At 34.1% G+C, this 17,630-nt stretch overlaps 9 protein-coding genes and 2 pseudogenes across 11 annotated transcripts, besides 4 other annotated features; 10 read left to right on the top strand and 1 right to left on the bottom strand.

Annotated features, from left to right (window-relative positions):
- Positions 1–234: 234 nt before the first annotated feature.
- Positions 235–2,466: a mobile genetic element.
- TVAGG3_0871110 lies at positions 378–1,253 on the top strand (annotated as a pseudogene). Its single transcript has one exon. A coding segment is annotated over exon 1 (876 nt).
- Positions 2,467–4,842: 2,376 nt separating the features above from the next.
- Positions 4,843–5,652: a mobile genetic element.
- A 1,676-nt stretch (positions 5,653–7,328) lies between these two features.
- Positions 7,329–7,361: a mobile genetic element.
- Positions 7,362–8,807: 1,446 nt separating this feature from the next.
- Positions 8,808–9,151, top strand: TVAGG3_0871070 (uncharacterized protein; the record flags this gene model as incomplete). Its single annotated transcript, XM_051250047.1, has 1 exon — positions 8,808–9,151. A coding segment is annotated over one exon (344 nt), but the record flags the coding sequence as incomplete, so codon positions are not given.
- Positions 9,152–9,188: 37 nt separating this feature from the next.
- On the top strand, positions 9,189–9,431 carry TVAGG3_0871060 (serine threonine-protein phosphatase family; the record flags this gene model as incomplete). The annotated part of the gene is made up of 1 exon (XM_051250046.1): positions 9,189–9,431. The coding sequence occupies one exon, from the start codon at positions 9,189–9,191 to the stop codon at positions 9,429–9,431; it is 243 nt and encodes an 80-aa protein (XP_051085521.1).
- A 1,134-nt stretch (positions 9,432–10,565) lies between these two features.
- Positions 10,566–17,630: part of a mobile genetic element that runs on past the window's edge.
- Positions 11,050–11,442, top strand: TVAGG3_0871050 (phage tail repeat-like family; the record flags this gene model as incomplete). The annotated part of the gene is made up of 1 exon (XM_051250045.1): positions 11,050–11,442. The coding sequence occupies one exon, from the start codon at positions 11,050–11,052 to the stop codon at positions 11,440–11,442; it is 393 nt and encodes a 130-aa protein (XP_051085520.1).
- On the bottom strand, positions 11,823–12,395 carry TVAGG3_0871040 (uncharacterized protein; the record flags this gene model as incomplete). The annotated part of the gene is made up of 1 exon (XM_051250044.1): positions 11,823–12,395. A coding segment is annotated over one exon (573 nt), but the record flags the coding sequence as incomplete, so codon positions are not given.
- On the top strand, positions 12,413–12,769 carry TVAGG3_0871030 (annotated as a pseudogene). Its single transcript has one exon. A coding segment is annotated over exon 1 (357 nt).
- TVAGG3_0871020 (uncharacterized protein) lies at positions 12,834–12,989 on the top strand (the record flags this gene model as incomplete). Its single annotated transcript, XM_051250043.1, has 1 exon — positions 12,834–12,989. One exon carries the CDS (start codon positions 12,834–12,836, stop codon positions 12,987–12,989), a length of 156 nt encoding a protein of 51 aa, XP_051085518.1.
- TVAGG3_0871010 (phage tail repeat-like family) lies at positions 13,008–13,592 on the top strand (the record flags this gene model as incomplete). The annotated part of the gene is made up of 1 exon (XM_051250042.1): positions 13,008–13,592. One exon carries the CDS (start codon positions 13,008–13,010, stop codon positions 13,590–13,592), a length of 585 nt encoding a protein of 194 aa, XP_051085517.1.
- TVAGG3_0871000 (uncharacterized protein) lies at positions 13,638–15,344 on the top strand (the record flags this gene model as incomplete). Its single annotated transcript, XM_051250041.1, has 1 exon — positions 13,638–15,344. A coding segment is annotated over one exon (1,707 nt), but the record flags the coding sequence as incomplete, so codon positions are not given.
- Positions 15,378–15,776, top strand: TVAGG3_0870990 (DNA/RNA polymerases family; the record flags this gene model as incomplete). The annotated part of the gene is made up of 1 exon (XM_051250040.1): positions 15,378–15,776. The coding sequence occupies one exon, from the start codon at positions 15,378–15,380 to the stop codon at positions 15,774–15,776; it is 399 nt and encodes a 132-aa protein (XP_051085515.1).
- Positions 16,437–17,297, top strand: TVAGG3_0870980 (uncharacterized protein; the record flags this gene model as incomplete). Its single annotated transcript, XM_051250039.1, has 1 exon — positions 16,437–17,297. One exon carries the CDS (start codon positions 16,437–16,439, stop codon positions 17,295–17,297), a length of 861 nt encoding a protein of 286 aa, XP_051085514.1.

Genomic DNA, 17,630 nt, shown 5'->3' with positions numbered 1-17,630 from the left:
GCTTCCATAAGAGAAATACAACACAACCGACAACTCATTATGCAAGCTCTAAATAAGAACACAACAAACTTTTCAAACTATTCTAAGATATCTGAGTCATTGAAAGAAGGAAACTTAAAACTGACATTAAACCCAATGACAGATGAGTTTCTGTTTCAAGACAATAAGAACCATACTGTCTGTATAAATCCAACAAAAGGAACTTTAAACGAGAAACCTATAAATGAACTTCTTTTGAAAGCAGATGTTGACAACAAAGCTGACAAAGAATATGTAGACGATGCAATAGCAAAAGAAGAAGAAAGAGCTAACAATGCTTATGCAACAAAAGAACATACTCATCCTGAACTAGCAGACAAAACATATGTTGACAAATAATGTCAAGTGAATGACAAGAGCTGAAAACGAATATTCTAAAAAGACTCATACACATTCTATATCTGAAATAACAGACTTACAAGAAACCTTAAACAGGAAAAGTGCCGTTGGACATACACATACCATTGCAAATATTACAAACTTACAAGAACCTTAAACAGGAAAAGTGCCGTTGGACATACACATTCTATATCTGAAATAAACAAACTTACAGAAAACCTTAAACAGGAAAAGTGCCGTTGGACATACACATTCTATATCTGAAATAACAGACTTAAACGTTAGCCTTGAAAAGAAAGCAGACAAGAACCATACACATACAAGTTTTACAACTGTTGCTATAGAAAGTATTGAAGGAACGGTTGAAGAAACTGGTGGGATGCAATATATTGTAAACCTCCTACTTTCCACAAGGTTTAACATCGGATGACGACATAACGACGATGAAAAACATTAGATGTAAAGATGTTTATTCATGAAGGATGAACATAATATTAAATTCACTGCTCAAGATTTAATGACAAGAAAGCAGACAAAACAGAGCTTCAAACATTAAAGACAGAAATGCTTCAAACATTATATCCTATAGGTTCTATTTATACGTCAATGAACTCTACCAGACCAGAAACAGTTCTGGGTTTTGGAACTTGGACTCAAATAGTCGACAGGTTTTTGTATTGTGCAAACTCTTCAAAGGAACAGGTGGAAGTAAAACGATTTCAAGTGAAAATTTACCTGCACATAGTCACTACATAGATTTAAGTACATCTCAAGCAGGTTGGCATAAGCATAAATTTGGGATTGGTCGGCAATGACAAAAGGTAAAAGATATGATGTTAAAGACAACGTTCAGTTTGCTATAAATTGTTTCTGGGGTAACACTCAGGGAGTGGAAACCATACACATCGCGTTTCAGGATATACGCAAACAACGGGACAAAGTAAAGAATACATGCCACCTTACATGACAGTTTACGCATGGTATAGAATTGCTTAGTCGTCATTTTCAACTTCTTTAGCATATTCGTTCAGGAGTTGTCTTATATTTGTTAGGAACTGTCTTTGAAAGTATACCACCTTGAACTTTGACAAGTTTGAAACGAGGTCTGACAATAGTAGTTTTATCTTCTGCTTGCAGTGTGTACATTTTGCCATGTTTGCCTAAAACTTCATAATATTCTCTTGTATACTTTCTTCTATTTTTACGAACACGAATGTGAGTACCTGTCGGGTTCCCATTGTTGTCATAGTCAATAGTATTTTCATATGGGTCGCGTTTAGGTATTTCTATTTTTACTTTGTCACCTTTCTGAAGTTTGAAGCCCGGCATTCTTTCTTGTTTGTCTCTTTTGACTAAATTATTAAATATATAGTCTTTCTCTAAGTCAGGGTTGTTTTCATTTTCTCGGGGAGTGGTTTCCCAAACCTTTTTGTTTACGGCTATTGTAAATATTTTAAACTTGTCTCATCTTTGCCTGGGAGAAGTGTCTATATTTGTCGTCATATGACATTTCATTTGCTTCACCACCTTGTGGTTGGTTTAAGTCTCTTAACATTTTTTATACAACCGTCAATGACACCAAGAGCAGAATGGTTTTGGTCGACAATGAAATATTGGTTTACATTTTTTGAACGCAGATAGTTTTTTACATCATCTGATTTGAAAGAACTTTCACAGTCAGATGTCAGTTTTGTTTGGATGGTATTTGTCAACGAATATTGTCAAAGCTGCTAAGATATCTAAAATAGCTTTGGACTGTAATGGTATGGCTTCACAGTATCTTGTTGTTTGACGACAAATATTAGCCAGTATGGTGGTCCATCTGTTCTAACTCTCGGAATGTTTTCCAAGATATCCATAAACCAAGCATTTGTTGTTAACTAAAGATTTTTATCATGAGTGCTTTTTTTGTTGCCTTAGAAACATAGGGTCCTTGTTTGGATTCGTCATTTTTTATCCTATAAGAAATGGGTTTATTTGGCGCATTAGCCAGGAGTTGCATCCAGATTTTTGCCCGCAGTGGGAACAATAGCCAGAGGTGTATTTGGAGTTGGAAGGAAGATTTTGAGTACATTAGGTATACTTAAAGAGAAAGCACAACCTATTATACAAACTGTACAGAAAGGTTGGGATGTAGCACGAGATGCAACAAATCTTATTCCAAATCCTGAAACAAGAGGAAAAGTTCAAGGATGGATGGACAATGTAGGAAGACAAGCAGGAAACTATTTATAACAAAGCAAATGACTACTATAACCAAGCAGGACCATGATAAAAAAGACCGAATACGTTTCACAGCGAGAAAAAAATAAAAGGCAAGATAGAATTTTCTAGACATAAAGAAGTTGTTTACCGAGTTTTAGCTCTTATCTCTAACAAAAAATTAATTTTTAAAAAAAAGACCGAATACGTTTCACAGCGAGAAAAAAATAAAAGGCAAGATAGAATTTTCTAGACATAAAGAAGTTGTTTACCGAGTTTTAGCTCTTATCTCTAACAAAAAATTAATTTTTAAAAAAAAGACCGAATACGTTTCACAGCGAGAAAAAAATAAAAGGCAAGATAGAATTTTCTAGACATAAAGAAGTTGTTTACCGAGTTTTAGCTCTTATCTCTAACAAAAAATTAATTTTTAAAAAAAAGACCGAATACGTTTCACAGCGAGAAAAAAATAAAAGGCAAGATAGAATTTTCTAGACATAAAGAAGTTGTTTACCGAGTTTTAGCTCTTATCTCTAACAAAAAATTAATTTTTAAAAAAAAGACCGAATACGTTTCACAGCGAGAAAAAAATAAAAGGCAAGATAGAATTTTCTAGACATAAAGAAGTTGTTTACCGAGTTTTAGCTCTTATCTCTAACAAAAAATTAATTTTTAAAAAAAAGACCGAATACGTTTCACAGCGAGAAAAAAATAAAAGGCAAGATAGAATTTTCTAGACATAAAGAAGTTGTTTACCGAGTTTTAGCTCTTATCTCTAACAAAAAATTAATTTTTAAAAAAAAGACCGAATACGTTTCACAGCGAGAAAAAAAATAAAAGGCAAGATAGAATTTCTAGACATAAAGAAGTTGTTTACCGAGTTTTAGCTCTTATCTCTAACAAAAAATTAATTTTTAAAAAAAAGACCGAATACGTTTCACAGCGAGAAAAAAATAAAAGGCAAGATAGAATTTTCTAGACATAAAGAAGTTGTTTACCGAGTTTTAGCTTTTATCTCTAACAAAAATTAATTTTTAAAAAAAAGACCGAATACGTTTCACAGCGAGAAAAAAATAAAAGGCAAGATAGAATTTTCTAGACATAAAGAAGTTGTTTACCGAGTTTTAGCTCTTATCTCTAACAAAAAATTAATTTTTAAAAAAAAGACCGAATACGTTTCACAGCGAGAAAAAAATAAAAGGCAAGATAGAATTTTCTAGACATAAAGAAGTTGTTTACCGAGTTTTAGCTCTTATCTCTAACAAAAAATTAATTTTTAAAAAAAAGACCGAATACGTTTCACAGCGAGAAAAAAATAAAAGGCAAGATAGAATTTTCTAGACATAAAGAAGTTGTTTACCGAGTTTTAGCTCTTATCTCTAACAAAAAATTAATTTTAAAAAAAAAGACCGAATACGTTTCACAGCGAGAAAAAAATAAAAGGCAAGATAGAATTTTCTAGACATAAAGAAGTTGTTTACCGAGTTTTAGCTCTTATCTCTAACAAAAAATTAATTTTTAAAAAAAAGACCGAATACGTTTCACAGCGAGAAAAAAATAAAAGGCAAGATAGAATTTTCTAGACATAAAGAAGTTGTTTACCGAGTTTTAGCTCTTATCTCTAACAAAAAATTAATTTTTAAAAAAAAGACCGAATACGTTTCACAGCGAGAAAAAAATAAAAGGCAAGATAGAATTTTCTAGACATAAAGAAGTTGTTTACCGAGTTTTAGCTCTTATCTCTAACAAAAAATTAATTTTTAAAAAAAAGACCGAATACGTTTCACAGCGAGAAAAAAATAAAAGGCAAGATAGAATTTTCTAGACATAAAGAAGTTGTTTACCGAGTTTTAGCTGTTACTTCTTCTCAATACTGATATAAAATAAAAATCTTTATTATTTATTTAACCTTTATTGTTTCATTAAACTTCATTTATTTTATATTATAGTTTTATTCTTTTAGCTACTTGTAAAATAATCTAATTTTATATCATCATTTTACCGGATTATTCTTCAGTACCTCGATTGTGTATCTAAAATAATATCATTATCCTTATTCTGTTTTTTCCAAAATTCTTTTAAATATCTTTTTTGGTTAGATTACTTTATACTTTTTACTTTTATTTTTTAATTTCAAAAAAAATTTGGTGATTGTTCTATTCTGTTACAATGTGCATTATCATATTCTAATGAATTATTCATTACATACATTTAAAAAAACTTGTTAAAAATGAAATTAAAAAATTATGTTTATTATTACGTTGTGAATGTGTCAACAGCGGTCATGCCTGTATCTGTATCCCATATTTGCCACAACCTTTCTGTATCTGCATTTGTGTATTTCGGTTTCAGCTGATACATTTGATTTGGCGTGTAATTTGTTCCAGTTAATGGATTAATTGGGAGATCTTCATGCGGTGTGTTATTATTGTACTCCCAAATAAAGGCAGGAATAGCCTGAATGCTTTGGCAGCGCTCCAATGTCGGCCAGAATCTCTCAATCTTCCCATTTTGGTAGGGAGAATGAGAGTCTGTATGCCGCCATTGGACGCCCCAAAGATCAAGTAGATCTTGAAAGGCGCCCCTATTTTCTGAACCGTTGTCGGTCCAGAAACAATAAGGGGCGCCAAATTCAATGAAGGCGGAAGCCGCAACGTTCGCTGTCGTCGCTGCCAGCATATCTGGTATTTGTATACACGCTAGGACTTTGCGGCTAAAATCGTCGATTATGCCATAAATATACTGGCCACGAACACCCCTAAAATAATGAACATCTGCGTGCCAGATAAGATTGGGTGAAAGCGCCCAATATCTTACTGCTGTTTCTGGCCCGGCATGCTCTAATCGCGTCTTGGTGAAATGATTTTCTTTGAAGTATCTGCGTACTTCTCTATAAGATACATCAATTTGTTGTAATTTCAAACGTTTCCATTGTTTTGTTTGACCACAGGGAAAGGCCCAGTGGTCATGTATCACAGCAAGAGCTTTGATTTGGTCGTAGGGATTGACCCTACGACCTTTCTTGCCTTTAGGCAATGGGATATTCTGTAAGCTAAATTGATTTTGTAAAAAAAGATTTTGAAACATCTAAATATTTGAAATCATTTGATTGAAGGGTTGGGGCGATGGGAACATGGGTGCAAGCTTCTTCCCATGTCATTTTACCTTCTTCAATCTGATTGGAAATACCAATTAGGTAAATTCGATCGACATACCCTTTGTAAGGATTCATTCTAATGAAGTACGTTAACAATCAAAATATTCTATATGTGTCTAGTATGGAATTCAAAAGAATAAAGAAAATGGTAACGTAAATAAACGTATTACGAAATAATTTATAATTAAAATGAAAAAAAGAAAAAATAATAAGTAAAGTGACTGGAAATGAAAATGAAAATCAGTGTACAGTTTTATTTTTTTCTCGCTGTGAAACGTATTCGGTCATTTTTTTAAAAATTAATTTTTTGTTAGAGATAAGAGCTAAAACTCGGTAAACAACTTCTTTATGTCTAGAAAATTCTATCTTGCCTTTTATTTTTTTCTCGCTGTGAAACGTATTCGGTCTTTTTTTTAAAAATTAATTTTTTGTTAGAGATAAGAGCTAAAACTCGGTAAACAACTTCTTTATGTCTAGAAAATTCTATCTTGCCTTTTATTTTTTTCTCGCTGTGAAACGTATTCGGTCTTTTTTTTAAAAATTAATTTTTTGTTAGAGATAAGAGCTAAAACTCGGTAAACAACTTCTTTATGTCTAGAAAATTCTATCTTGCCTTTTATTTTTTTCTCGCTGTGAAACGTATTCGGTCTTTTTTTTAAAAATTAATTTTTTGTTAGAGATAAGAGCTAAAACTCGGTAAACAACTTCTTTATGTCTAGAAAATTCTATCTTGCCTTTTATTTTTTCTCGCTGTGAAACGTATTCGGTCTTTTTTTTAAAAATTAATTTTTTGTTAGAGATAAGAGCTAAAACTCGGTAAACAACTTCTTTATGTCTAGAAAATTCTATCTTGCCTTTTATTTTTTTCTCGCTGTGAAACGTATTCGGTCTTTTTTTTAAAAATTAATTTTTTGTTAGAGATAAGAGCTAAAACTCGGTAAACAACTTCTTTATGTCTAGAAAATTCTATCTTGCCTTTTATTTTTTCTCGCTGTGAAACGTATTCGGTCTTTTTTTTAAAAATTAATTTTTTGTTAGAGATAAGAGCTAAAACTCGGTAAACAACTTCTTTATGTCTAGAAAAATTCTATCTTGCCTTTTATTTTTTTCTCGCTGTGAAACGTATTCGGTCTTTTTTTTAAAAATTAATTTTTTGTTAGAGATAAGAGCTAAAACTCGGTAAACAACTTCTTTATGTCTAGAAAATTCTATCTTGCCTTTTATTTTTTTCTCGCTGTGAAACGTATTCGGTCTTTTTTTTAAAAATTAATTTTTTGTTAGAGATAAGAGCTAAAACTCGGTAAACAACTCCCCATGTCTAGCAAATTTAACATTCGTCTCCCATTTTTATATATTTGGTTTAGAATGTTCGAAAATGCGTAATATGGTCATTAATATTAATTGAAAAGAACCTTGAATTAATTCAATCTGATCTCACAAAATATGTTAAATTACAAAATTTGTTGCTTGAATAGATAATTAGTATTAAACTCAAATAACTAATTTATTTTTGAATAAAAATTATTTGAATCTATTCAATTTTGAGGTTTTGTATCAATAAGAAAATCTAACGCCTTTCTAATTATAAATATTAAGGGCGCACTTCCTACTTTCTGACATTCTCTCAATTTTATTGATCATATGAAAAGCTGATATTATCTGTCGATATAAAGTTATTATAAGAAATTATATAGCATCTAATATGATTAAAAAAAAAAAAAAAAAAAGGCATTGGGGCTTCCAGGGCTGCGCCCCTCTAGCCCCCTGAAGATGTTTAGTATGCAATGAAGTATAAAATGAGGTTTTTTTTGGTGAAGCGGGCTTCCCAGGCACTTCGTGCCTTCTAGCCCTAAAAATTTTTGAAAGTCGTTGCTGTTGACTTGTTTGTAGAGGACTCAAAATAGTAGAACTATGTCCGGACAAGTAAGGGTCTATCGTCGCTACAGAAAAGTTACGGGCGTTCCAAGAAGTATACTTTGAGAAGCCTTTTCTTCCTTATAGAATGAGATAGGATGGTTATTTTACAAAACCGACAAGACCTTAACCGAGTAGTTTTCATGTTTTGTCACTTTTCTGTCACTTTTCAGGGTAAAAACATTTTTATTGTATATAAAATGAATTTTACAAAACCACCGTTACCCTTCTTTGAAATAAGAGTAGATGTAAAGATATTCTATTGAGAGAACTTAAGAAACTACCGAATGGTCTAACATTTGTAGATTTGTTCGGTGGAAGTTTCTATATATCTCATTTGTGCCATACTGTATTTCCTGACTCAAAGATTATATGCAATGACTTCGACAACTATATGAACCGTCTCAAACATATACCAGACACAAACAAAATATTGAAAGAGTTAAAAGAAAAGATACCTATAGGTAAGATGGAACGTATACCATTAGATAAGAAAAATACTGTCAGAGAGGTTTTAAAAAAAGCAGAGTATATTGACTGGATAGTATATCTTCTAGACTATTGTATAGTGGTTCTATAAGAGTTCATGACATTGAAACACTTATGTCAAACGTTTTATATCTTAACTATACAAAGGTTTTCAAAGAGAACATAGAAAAATATACTGAGGGTATAGAGTTTGTGAGATGTCATTGGACAGAGTTGTATGAAAAATATAAAAACAAGGAAAATGTTTTCTTTATAGTAGACCCACCGTTCTATAACACATACGATTTTCAATACCAAGTAGACTGGACTTTGAGAGACTCTTTAGAAACTTTAGACGTTTTACATAACCATCCATGCTTTTACTTTACATCCGATAAAAGTGGTTTGGAAACCGTTATGAGATGGTTAGAGGACATACATGGCTATGAGTTTATTTACGATAAAATAGAATATGAGAGAGGTCCTATAAACCGGAAAAAGTGTCATAACAAAGAAATTTTATTGGTAAGTAAATGTGGTTTGAAATAGGACTACTTGTTTTAGGTTTTTTCCATTGTGTCATTTACTTATTTGACGTGGCAGAAAGATATAGAGAATATGAAGATGAACCAATGCCTGCAAATGTTCAGCATATGTACTCGTAAGAGATATTTTTATCTAATATTAAATGGACGCACAGAACTTAGCGAATGCACAGCAACCTGGACAACCAAACCCAGAGAATATTCCAAATGAAGTTAGAATACAAACTGCAATGGCAAACTATGGTCAAGTGCCAACAGATGTACAAATGCAAACTGCCATGTCAAATGACGCTGCGTTAGGTTTGCCACCATGGTATGCAAATATGAGATGGAAAGAGTTTTATACAAACCCTGAAGTGGGATATAAACAACTCTATGCAGATGACGCGAACACAGGAGTTGACCCAGAGTATGTTTTCTACCAGAGGAGAAATAGAATGTATGAGCTCCAGTTAAAAAATGCTATGGAACTCAGAAGGAAACGTAAGAGACTAGGCGGACATTAGATTTTTACATATAGTAAAATGGGTTTCTTTGGAAGAATAGGAAACTTCTTTCGAAATGTTGGAAGAGGTATATGGAATGGAATAAAATCTGTCGGAAGAGGAATTTGGAACGGAGTCAAAAATATTGGTAAAAGAGTAGGTCAGTTCGTTGGTATTATACCTAAAGACCCTGAACCAGAAGAACAAGCTCCTGTTATACAACAGCCTGAACCTGCACCACAGTCAAGTTGGCAACCAAATCCAACACCTCAACCGTATTAAAATTATATTTTTACCGTTCGATAGTAGTTGTATATGAAACTAAGTTCTAAGTAAAACGCATGGTATAATGGAACTATTCTCTTTCTTCCATCTGTTGTAAACCATACTTGAAAGTCTGAAATACTTCCACTCGGTGGTTCATATAGCTTTGTAGGTTTTTCGTAAAAGTCATTGCCAAGCATAAAAAAGAGTTTTGTGCACCAGAAAATGAAGCATGAACTATAATAGCATCTGAGTCGAAAACATTTTCATATGTTCCATTAGGGTTTTCGACTTCATAAAAGTCCGGGTGTACTGGATATGCTGCAGGCTGATTTAACATCCTCAAAAATCTATACCATGCCAAGTTGTTATATTTTGTAGAAATATAAACGTCTTCTCCAAGGTCTTCTATTCTATTGATTTAACAGTTGCATTTTTCCTGTCATATATAATATCGAGATGGTACTCTCCTTCGTCAATGTTAAACTGGTTTGCATATTCGAGATAGATATCGTTTATTTTTTCTTGAAAAGCTTGAAGAGTTGTTTCTAAGTTTCAAGCAAATTCACTTGTAAAAGTTTTCCCTGTTCAAATTTCTCATACGTACGTTTTTCTTTGTTATAGTATCGAATTTCAAAACCGACCGTAAATGGGAAACCATGTATGGCTTCTGAAATGAACTTCATTCTACGAAAGCCAATAGCTTTTGTGACAGATGGGTCTCTTAACCATCTTAGTGGGTAGTCAAAACGATAGCCTTCATGCTTTACGGTCTCTGTCTCAAACTTTGACCGACATTCGTAAAAAGTTCATCTAATGGTTTAGTTGTAGCAACTCTTGAATTTTCTTTTTCTATTGAAAGCATTTTTTATCTAGAATAAAAATGTCGAAAGAAACAGCGTCTATGAGAGAAATACAACACAACCGACAACTCATTGTACCAGCTCTAAATAAGAACACAACAAACTTTTCAAACTATTCTAAGATATCTGAGTCATTGAAAGAAGGAAACTTAAAACTGACATTAAACCCTTTAACAGACGAGTTTCTGTTTCAAGACAGTAAGAACCATACTGTTTGTATAAATCCAACAAAAAGAACTTTAAACGAGAAACCTATAGATGAACTTCTTTTGAAGGCAGATATTGACAACAAAGCTGACAAAGAGTATGTTGACGATGAGTTAGCACGTATGGCTAGTGCGTTAGTGAAGAAGGCAGATAAGGAATATGTGGATGAAAAAGACAATGAAATTATAGAAAGGGTTGAATGGTACCATGAACGGACAACAAAGATTTTAAAAACTAAAGCCGATACAGGGTGGGTTTCAGGATGTTTAGACCTTAAAGCTGACAAGAACCATACACATACAAGTTTTACAACTTTTAGAGCAGACGACATAGTATTGAACTTTGACCTTGGTTCAAGTGCACCATTAGAAAATCCAAGTACAAGCGTAAAAGATACTCTTAACATTTTAGATAAGAGTTGCAGGAATATCGAAGATCATACCAGAAACTTTGAAGCATACGAACTACCAGCAATGTTAGATAAGAAAGCTGACAAAACAGAGCTTCAAACATTAAAGACAGAAATACTTCAAACACTATATCCTATAGGTTCTATTTACACGTCAATGAACTCTACCAGACCAGAAGTAGTACTTGGTCTCGGAACTTGGACTCAAATAGTCGACAGGTTTTTGTATTGTGCAAACTCTTCAAAGGAAACAGGTGGAAGTAAAACGATTTCAGGTGAAAACTTACCTGCGCACAGTCACTACATAAATTTAACTACAGCTGAAGCAGGTTGGCATAAGCATAGATTTTGGGATTGGTCAGCAATGAAAAAAGGTAAAGGATATGATGTTAAAGACGACGTTCAGTTTGCTATAAATTGTTTCTGGGGTAGCACACAGGGAGAAGGAAACCATACACATCGCGTTTCAGGGTATACGCAAACAACAGGACAAAGTAAAGACTACATGCCACCTTACATGACAGTTTACGCATGGTATAGAATTGCTTAGTCGTCATTTTCAACTTCTTTAGCATATTCGTCAGGAGTTGTCTTATATTTGTTAGGAACTGTCTTTGAAAGTATACCACCTTGAACCTTAACAAGTTTGAAACGAGTCTGACAATAGTAGTTTTATCTTCTGCTTGCAGTCTGTACATTTTGCCATGTTTGCCTAAAACTTCATAATATTCTCTTGTATACTTTCTTCTATTTTACGAACACGAACGTGAGTACCTGTCGGGTACTTGTTGTTGTCATAGTCAATAGTATTTTCATATGGGTCGCGTTTAGGTATTTCTATTTTTACTTTGTCACCTTTCTTAAGTTTGAAGCCTGGCATCTTTCTTGTTTGTCTCTTTTGACTAAACTATTAAATATATAGTCTTTCTCTAAGTCGGGGTTGTTTTTCATTTCTTCGGGGGAGTGGTTTCCCAAACCTTTTTGTTTACGGCTATTGTAAATATTTAAAACTTGTCTCATCTTTGCCATGGAGAAGTGTCTATATTTGTCGTCATATGACATTTCATTTGCTTCACCACCTTGTGGCTGATTTAAGTCTCTTAAGATTTTTATACAACTGTCAATGACACCAAGAGCAGAATGGTTTTGGTCGACAATGAAATATTGGTTTACATTTTTTGAACGCAGATAGTTTTTAATATCGTCTGATTTGAAAGAACTTTCACAGTCAGATGTCAGTTTTGTTGGATGGTATTTGTCAACGAATATTGTCAAAGCAGTTTTCACATCTAAAATATTTTTGGACTGTAATGGTATGGCTTCACAGTATCTTGTGTTTTGACCAACAAATATTAGCCAGTATGGTGGTCCATCTTCTCTATACCTCGGAATGTTTTCCAAGATATCCATAAACCAAGCATTTGGTGTTGAACTAAAGATTTTTACCATGAGTGCTTTCTTTGTCGCTTTAGAAACATAGGGGTCCTTGTTTGAATTCGTCATTTTTTAACCCATAAGAAATGGGTTTATTTGGCGCATTAGCAGGAGTTGCATCCAGATTTTTGCCCGCAGTGGGAACAATAGCCAGAGGTGTATTTGGAGTTGGAAGGAAGATTTTGAGTACATTAGGTATACTTAAAGAGAAAGCACAACCTATTATACAAACTGTACAGAAAGGTTAGGATGTAGCACGAGATGCAGCAAATCTTATTCCAAATCCTGAAACAAGAGGAAAAGTTCAAGGATGGATGGACAATGTAGGAAGACAAGCAGGAAACTACTATAACAAAGCAAATGACTACTATAACCAAGCAGGGCACTACATGGACCAAGGTGAAAGATTCTTTAACAGAGGATATAACCATGCACAACAGTGGGTAAACAACAACCAACCTCAACCGCCTCAAACTTGGGGAATGTAAAATTTTTTACTGAGATGAAATGAACAATACAGCATTGAGACAAATGGGCTCAAGATGGATTTGTCGGCTTCCAGCAGTTACACCACCACGTGTTTGTCAAGTTCTTCCTATACCTCAAGAAGTTTTAGACCGACTTAAAAAACCTCAACAACCAGTTGAAAACAAACCAAACTAAAATTTTTACTGAGATGAAATGACCGAAGAAGTTGAAACGGTAGATTTGACACCACAAACAAAAAGTTCAGAACCATTGTCAAAACCTGTCAAAGAACTTACAGATGAAGAGAAAAATTCAATAATAGAAAGTGCCAGGTCGGGAAATACAAACTCTAACTACAAAGTCACTTTTCATAAAAATGGAACGGCAAGTATCTCAAAAAAGAAACAGACTCTCACAAATAAAATATTGAAGTCTGAAGGAGCTTTCGAGACAACAGATGGAAAAGTTTACTTCACTGACCAACAGTTCATTATAGAACATCTCATTGACTTAGAGTCGAAATATTCTAAACTTTACAACAAACACAAAAAGTTGAAAGGAAAACAGAAACAAATGGCATATGACATTTATGAAGATGTTGACGACACAACTATTCCAGCAAGTGAGGTAAAGTCAGATGAACCAATAGAAGAAGAAAAACAGATAGAAGAAGGTGAGCCAAAAACTGAAGATAAACCAAAACCAAAGTTTAGTTTGGAGACTAAAAAAAGTCAACCTTCATTAGCTGGTATGGGTTGGCGTCAAAGGCTTATGATAGCAGGTGGTTATGTAAAGTAAAGAAAAAAATATTTTTTTATTTTTATAAAAATGCCCCCGTATAGAATGGACAGAAAATCTGCTAGAATAAAAGCAGAGTTAGAAAGATATGGTTGGAGAGTTTCAAAGAAGTTTAAATATAGGAAGGGAAAGCCAATAAAAGTCTATGACAAACTGTCTGGTCTTCGCTATGAAATGGACTTGGAAACAGCACGCGCAAATTATCCAAACAGATTAGAGAGGTTAGAAGAAGAACGGCTTATGGACATGCCTTTCAATGTTAGTGAGCCTCAAGTTGAAGGACACGACGGCTTTGCCAGATTCTACTGGAAACATGACGAACAATTGCATCCCTTGAGACGGAAAAAAGGGAAGGGTGAAGACACACATGCTCCCATGGAAAGAACAAGATATGCATATGAAAAGTATCGCGAGGTTAGAAGTAAAATTACATCTGGGCGAACCTTTACAGTAAACTTTGACGAAGGAAAGAACAAAGAAGGCTTCATGGGAGTACTTGCTGCAATTCAAGACGGAAATAAGAAAGGATACAATCTCAGACTAACCGTAACAGATTTGGATGGTCATATTTACTATGCACATGGCAATGTCACAACAGCCGCACAACTTCTTGACGCTTTTAAGACTACAAAGAGAGAACAAATGTTTGACTCCGACTCAGATATTTTGAATGCAATTGAAGGAATTGCAAGCGTGAAGTTCGAATGGTATCAACCCAACCCTCAAGCAGTCAGACAACATGCTGGATACTTCCCCTTCAGAAATAAGTCTGACATTGACTTGACAAGGTATGGAATTTACAATTCAATTGAAACAATTGTCAATGAACCTTGTATTCTTACATGTCTCAGGAACTCTGGTCTTGTTACAGATGAGAAAATGAAGTATCTTGAGTCATGTGTGAAAACAAGGTACATTCTCAGAAGTCAATTGACAAAAGTTGCACCGTTGGCAAATGTCAATATCCGAGTCAACATACCGACTGAGAAAGGTTCTTCACATGACGACTATGTTGTTGACAAAGACTTACCATGGTTGAAGATTGTACTTGTCCACAACCACTTCATGTTGAACGAAAGTCTTACAAACCCATTGTTCGGAAAAGGCAAGTGCAACATTGTCAGAGCTGTTAACATTCTTTTCGAGAAAGGTTTGTTGGAACCAATTCCAGATGACAAGCTGACAGAAACTTTTGTACCAAAAGACGAAACAAACTTTTCATTGTTGGTAAGACCAAAAGTTGTTCCGGACAAGGTTATAGCACAAAAGAAGTACACAGCTCCAAAAGGAGTTGGATTGTTCGGATACCAACCTGAACCAGAAGAACTTCCAATGAGGTTGCAAGAACTTCAAGATGCTATAAACAAACTTCCATTGAGACATCCAGTCGACGTCAAATTGTATTGGAGAGCATCTGAGTTAGGTCAGAAGGTTTTATATGAAACAGGTTGCTTTGACGATGTTTATGAGATAACAGGAGAAGTATCTCAAAAGATAAGAGACTCGCTTGAATTTCCACAAACTGGACCGATTGGATGCGACAAGTTCGACTCATATGAAAAGATATACTATGCCGACCTTAACGCTGCGTACATGAGGTTTGTCCAATATATTCCGACTGGAATTCCAAACGAAAAAGGTGAGTTCCCGGGAAGGAACTATACAGTTGGAAAAGTCATACAACAACTGTATGATATTAGGAAAGCTTCAAACCCCAAACTTGCAATGACACTCAAATTGCTTATGAATTCGACATGGGGATATTCCATTAAAAAACCTCAAAAGATGAAGAGTAAACACTATGAGAAGGTCGACAACTTTGTTGAAAGGTTTTCTCCTTTTGTTTTGAAATACGAATTTACTCAAGGTCAAGGTGGCTTAGTAACCACAGTAAAACCTATTGTCGAACATTGGTCCTACCCTCAGTTCGCAAAGGCAGTCCTTGACAACTACAACAAATTTTTCTCCGAGGTCAAATCCAAAGTTGTGGTATACTATGAGAACATCGACGCACTCATGACGAACGAAGAAGGGTATAACAAACTCATTGAAATGGGAATGGTCGGTGAAAAGATGGGCCTTTTTAAGCTAGACAAGGTATTTTCAGAAGTTCATGTTCTCTCCAAACGTAAGTACTGGGCCATACTTGAAGACGGCACAGAAATAAAACATTGTATGAAATAAAACATTTTTTTAAAAAAACATTTTTTTATTTTATTTGAAATGTACGCTGAGTTTGTTGGAGAAGACCGTTGGGAAACTTGTTTGTTAGATGAGAAATATGAAATTCACTGTTGTGAGTCATTTGAAGTCAGAAACAAAAAGACAAAAAGAGTTTTAAGCGAATGGGAGGGAAATAACGGATATGCTACTATGAAGATGGGTGGGAAACGCTATCTTAAACATGTTGTCATTGCAACTCATTTTATACCGAACCCTAACAATTTACCTTTTGTAGACCATATAAACCGTATAAGAAACGACAATAGACTTGAGAACTTGCGTTGGGTCACTCGTTCTGAAAACAGTAAGAACATAGGCAAATTTGGAGATATTGTATTCGAATTTGTCGACGAACTAGAAGATGAAACAATTGAAATTACAGACTATGGCAAGCATACGTTTGAGTTTTACTACTATAGCGAAGAACAAGACTCTTTCTACTTTTATACCGGCGTAAACTATAGGAAATTACAAGTATATTTTACTAAGGCAGGCCATGCTTATGTAAACACTAGAGATACAGATGGAAAATACGTTCCAATACTTCTTAACAAATTCAAGAAGCTATATGGCATACCATTTTAAAACGTTTTTAAAACAGTATATTTTTACATATATTAAATGCTTCAGGTTGAAAAACAAAGAACAAAAGTAGCAGATACAAAACCGTTAGACTATATCTTTACAAACGCTGGTAGGACTATTTCAGATGAAGAAATTTCATCCCGATCTTACAGGTTTGACTATCCAATTCGTTGGCTTCAAAGTCCTTCAGATGCAAAGGCAATAGGATTTAGAAGAGTTTTGTTTTCAAATAGAACTAATGCATTCATGTTCGCAGTATATTTTCATGGCCAGTATAAAGGCTCTGATGGTCTAATAGAAAAATTTGACGAAATGAAAATCTTTACAATTCGTTCAGACGAAAGTCTTGAAAAAACTCTAAATGACTTTCAAACTCAAATAAACAAATACTACTGGGAATTTCAAGAAAAATACCACTCTTTACTAAATGGAACATACTATCTAAAACTAGAATACGACAAGATGAATTCCACAGTTTCATTTCAAAAGATTGAAATTAACCCTCCAAGAGATACAGAGTTTTTATATTGGGGAGTAGACAAACGTTCTTGGGCGCAATTTCTTCGGTTACTAAACCAGAACGAACCATTACCACCAGATGGTCCATTTAAATTTATACTCCCACCAACAGATTTGACAGTTTATAGAAACGTGTTTGACCCTCAAAATGTCATGTGTCATGCAAGTTTCAGTTCAAGCAACAACAGTTTTCTTTGTATTGGTAAGGACTTTTATGACTTTGCTTCTAAATTCTACGAACCACCTAGTAACAGTTTCTCTGACTTTCAAGTTTGGTTCACAACAAATGGTCTGCAGCATATAATACCTTTGTACTATGACTTTTATCTCGAATTGTCTTTCATATACAACTACGGAAAAGTGCTGAAAAAGTACTGAAAAATATATTTTAGGTGAAGAGGTGAGATCTCACCTGTTTTCTCACCTGTTTTTTCACCCTCTTGAATTTTCATGAATTTCCTTAAGATAGAAAAAAAGTGAGTTAAAATGAGATTTTTATCGTTGTGGTCCGACGGTTAAGCCACAAACGAATGTCCGACGGTTAAGCCACAAACGAATGTCCGACGTACCACCAAAAAATATTTTTTATTTTTATTGTAAGAACTGAAATGACAGTCGAAGCAAAAACGTTCACGAACAAATCTAATGGCGAAACATTCACAAAAGGCACTTACAACGGTATTGAAGTCTTACGTAGAGACAAGGATGGTT

The sequence above is a fragment of the Trichomonas vaginalis genome, chromosome VI (assembly GCF_026262505.1).
Source record: "Trichomonas vaginalis G3 chromosome VI, whole genome shotgun sequence".
Taxonomy (NCBI): domain Eukaryota; phylum Parabasalia; order Trichomonadida; family Trichomonadidae; genus Trichomonas; species Trichomonas vaginalis.
The sequence above is the reverse complement of the archived record's forward strand: the minus strand, read 5'-3'. Positions and strand labels throughout refer to the sequence as shown.